The 2,500-nt window shown below is 46.9% G+C and overlaps 1 protein-coding gene across 4 annotated transcripts in view; it reads left to right on the forward strand.

Moving 5' to 3' along the window:
• The first annotated feature begins 1,008 nt into the window (after nucleotides 1–1,008).
• Nucleotides 1,009–2,500, forward strand: part of LOC126572823 (phosphatidylserine decarboxylase proenzyme, mitochondrial) — a 5,417-nt gene continuing 3,925 nt past the window's right edge. For all 4 annotated transcript variants that reach the window (XR_007607973.1, XM_050232483.1, XM_050232484.1 and 1 more), the window contains exon 1: nucleotides 1,009–1,201. Coding sequence is in view for 3 of the 4 variants with exons in the window: in XM_050232483.1 (XP_050088440.1) it covers nucleotides 1,170–1,201 (32 nt within the window). In the remaining variant the exon portion in view is untranslated. The remainder of the gene's footprint in view (nucleotides 1,202–2,500) is intronic.

Consider the following 2,500-nt stretch of genomic DNA (forward strand, 5'->3'; position numbering starts at 1 on the left):
GAGCGGCTGCGCCTGCTATTCACAACTAAAACCGGTGAGGCTGCGAATCTCGAAATGAATGCATTCTTGATGCGCTGGATGGCTCATTTCACAACGGATCGAATGACCTTGCATCAGTGGAGCAGCATTGCAAATGCGAAACACTAATGTCGTCAAAAGTGCAATAAACAGATCTAATGGCCAACCTCATCATTCGCGCATCCAGCGTATCCTCCTCTCTAATGATGGCATAATGCAAATGAAATGCGTGATAATCAATGAGAATGGGAGAGTGAAGTTCAAGTGCTTATAAACGATCTGTAATATCGATACTCACCAGCTGACCAGCATTATGCAAAAGGTAGTAACGTCATGGTTCCGTTTGCGATGCGCACGCTTTCTTTAATATTCAAATTTCGGAGGCAGCAGCTGCAGTCGCATGGATGTTCCGCATCCGGCACTGGCCTGAGTAGAAGGCCTTGATATTAATCACGGATGAACAAACCACCTGCCGCCACCTGTGTTTAAAAGAAAGGATGGTAGATCCGGGCAGTCCCCAACACAAGTTCGCAGTTGGTGGTGCTGCTTGGAACAGCCCATTCATTCCCGATGCACCGATAAGACTAGAGATTCCGCAGAGTAAGACCTGAAGGTTCTTTGACGACCTTCGACCTTTGACGACCGACCAAACTGAACCCGAGGAAACTCAACCAAAACGCGTGAAGGACAATCGCGTGTTGGGTCCTGAAGATCTCATGCAGTATGTGGGTAGTTTGTATATTATATCTTTTGGCCGTAGATTGATAAAAGAAACTGAACAAATTGAGACTTATAAAATCAAACTCATGTTCCGGTCACGTTCCCTAACGCTTTTTTAGGTCATCCTAACGGTTTTTTGAATTTTCATTTGATTCTTGCAAGAAAATAATTTAAAGCTAGTGGAAACCAAGTTACTGTGACGTCATCACCGTCAGTTTGACATGTGGGCTATTTTGTTGAGTTTTGTTTTGCTCGCGTCGTTCGTGGAGTCCAAGTTCGAGATAGCGATCCTGCTCCGAGATCGCGGATTAATCTATTAATTTCACTTTTATTTCATCCTCTAAGCCGCGCGGACCTGCGGCAAGTGCTCTAGTGCGTTGTAGTGAACAGCAACAGGTTACGGTAGCGGCATAAAACGTGCGAATTCAACGATGGCCGTGTATTTGATGCCGCGGAATCGGCTGTAAGTTTCCCCCGTCTGCTACACGTTCTGTGATTTCCTCATTCAAATCGCCCCAGACAGATGCCGAAATGGCCATGCCACAACAGTTTCGGAGTGTTTCGTGTTGTGCCACGTACAAGAACAAGCCTTGGCGTTTTCTCGGCTGAGCGCGCCGTACGTTACACAATCTCCCGAACGCCGTCCACCCTTGGCAACGCAATAATCCTTTGGCGTCGATGTGCACCATCGATGTTTTGTCCACCTAGCTCAAACAAGCCGGTCTACCGATAACGTAACCGCCCGCGTTGCGATGCTGCTTCTCCCTGTTCGATTTCGGCCCGATTGCGATCCAGTGCCAGATATCGTCCTACCTCTGGGCATCCAGATATCATCCCCAAAGCTAATCTAACTAGATAAGGATTCCAGGAAGTTTATTTCGTTCATTTTTTCCCACAAATGTTTCCATTTCCTATGTTATCAGCCGCAGGGAATCGCCGTTATCGAAGATACTAACGATAGTCGCCCACTTCCTGCCCAGTCATCCATGTGCTCAATCGTTTATCGGCTTGATAGCGAATGACGCGCTTGCCTTTTTGTTCCTTTTTTTGGGAAAAAACATTTGCCAAGAAATTAAACTGATCGGATGGCCTAGGGCGACCACCCTTGATTTAAGGCAATGGCATGGATTGCGATGCTCCACGCCGGAAACCGCGTGCCATGTGACAATGTGTCGCCGGAATGCTCCCTTTCCTCACGCATATGGAAAGAAAGCCCCGGTTCGGAAAGATTAGTCACCGATATGTAATCAGACCCCAAAGTTTGCATTTATTGCCTACCGATAACAAGGTCCATGACGCGGCGTATATGGGTAAAATCGAGCCATTTCTGTGCCTAGCCCAACATTTGATTGATAGCGGTACTCCCGTGAGGTGGTTGTCTATAAGTTGTCCACAAGGTCCCAGGTGTCGTCGGTAACGTGCCTGGCGTTATTGGTCAAGTTAGAAGATCCACTTGGAGTGTTCATCCTGCTGTTAAAGTAGGGCTTCCACCACATTTGCGTAGCGTAAGTGTCTGAATGAGTGCCAGCAGCAGTTGGAATACTATTCTCTAGGTCAAGACATTGACCTCTTATCATGCGTTAGTGGTTTGTGTTTAATGCTCATCATATCTTTGGCTAAATATGTTTTCGGTTAAACTCATCGCGAATCGATAAAACACCTTCCGTCTTTCGTGTTCCGCGGGTGTTGAATATTCATGGTCAATGAGACGTCCAGCACGTGCTCGGTACCGATTTTCGAACTCAACAGCGTCATCAACAAC

The sequence above is a fragment of the Anopheles aquasalis genome, chromosome 2, assembly GCF_943734665.1.
Source record: "Anopheles aquasalis chromosome 2, idAnoAquaMG_Q_19, whole genome shotgun sequence".
Taxonomy (NCBI): Eukaryota; Metazoa; Arthropoda; class Insecta; order Diptera; family Culicidae; genus Anopheles; species Anopheles aquasalis.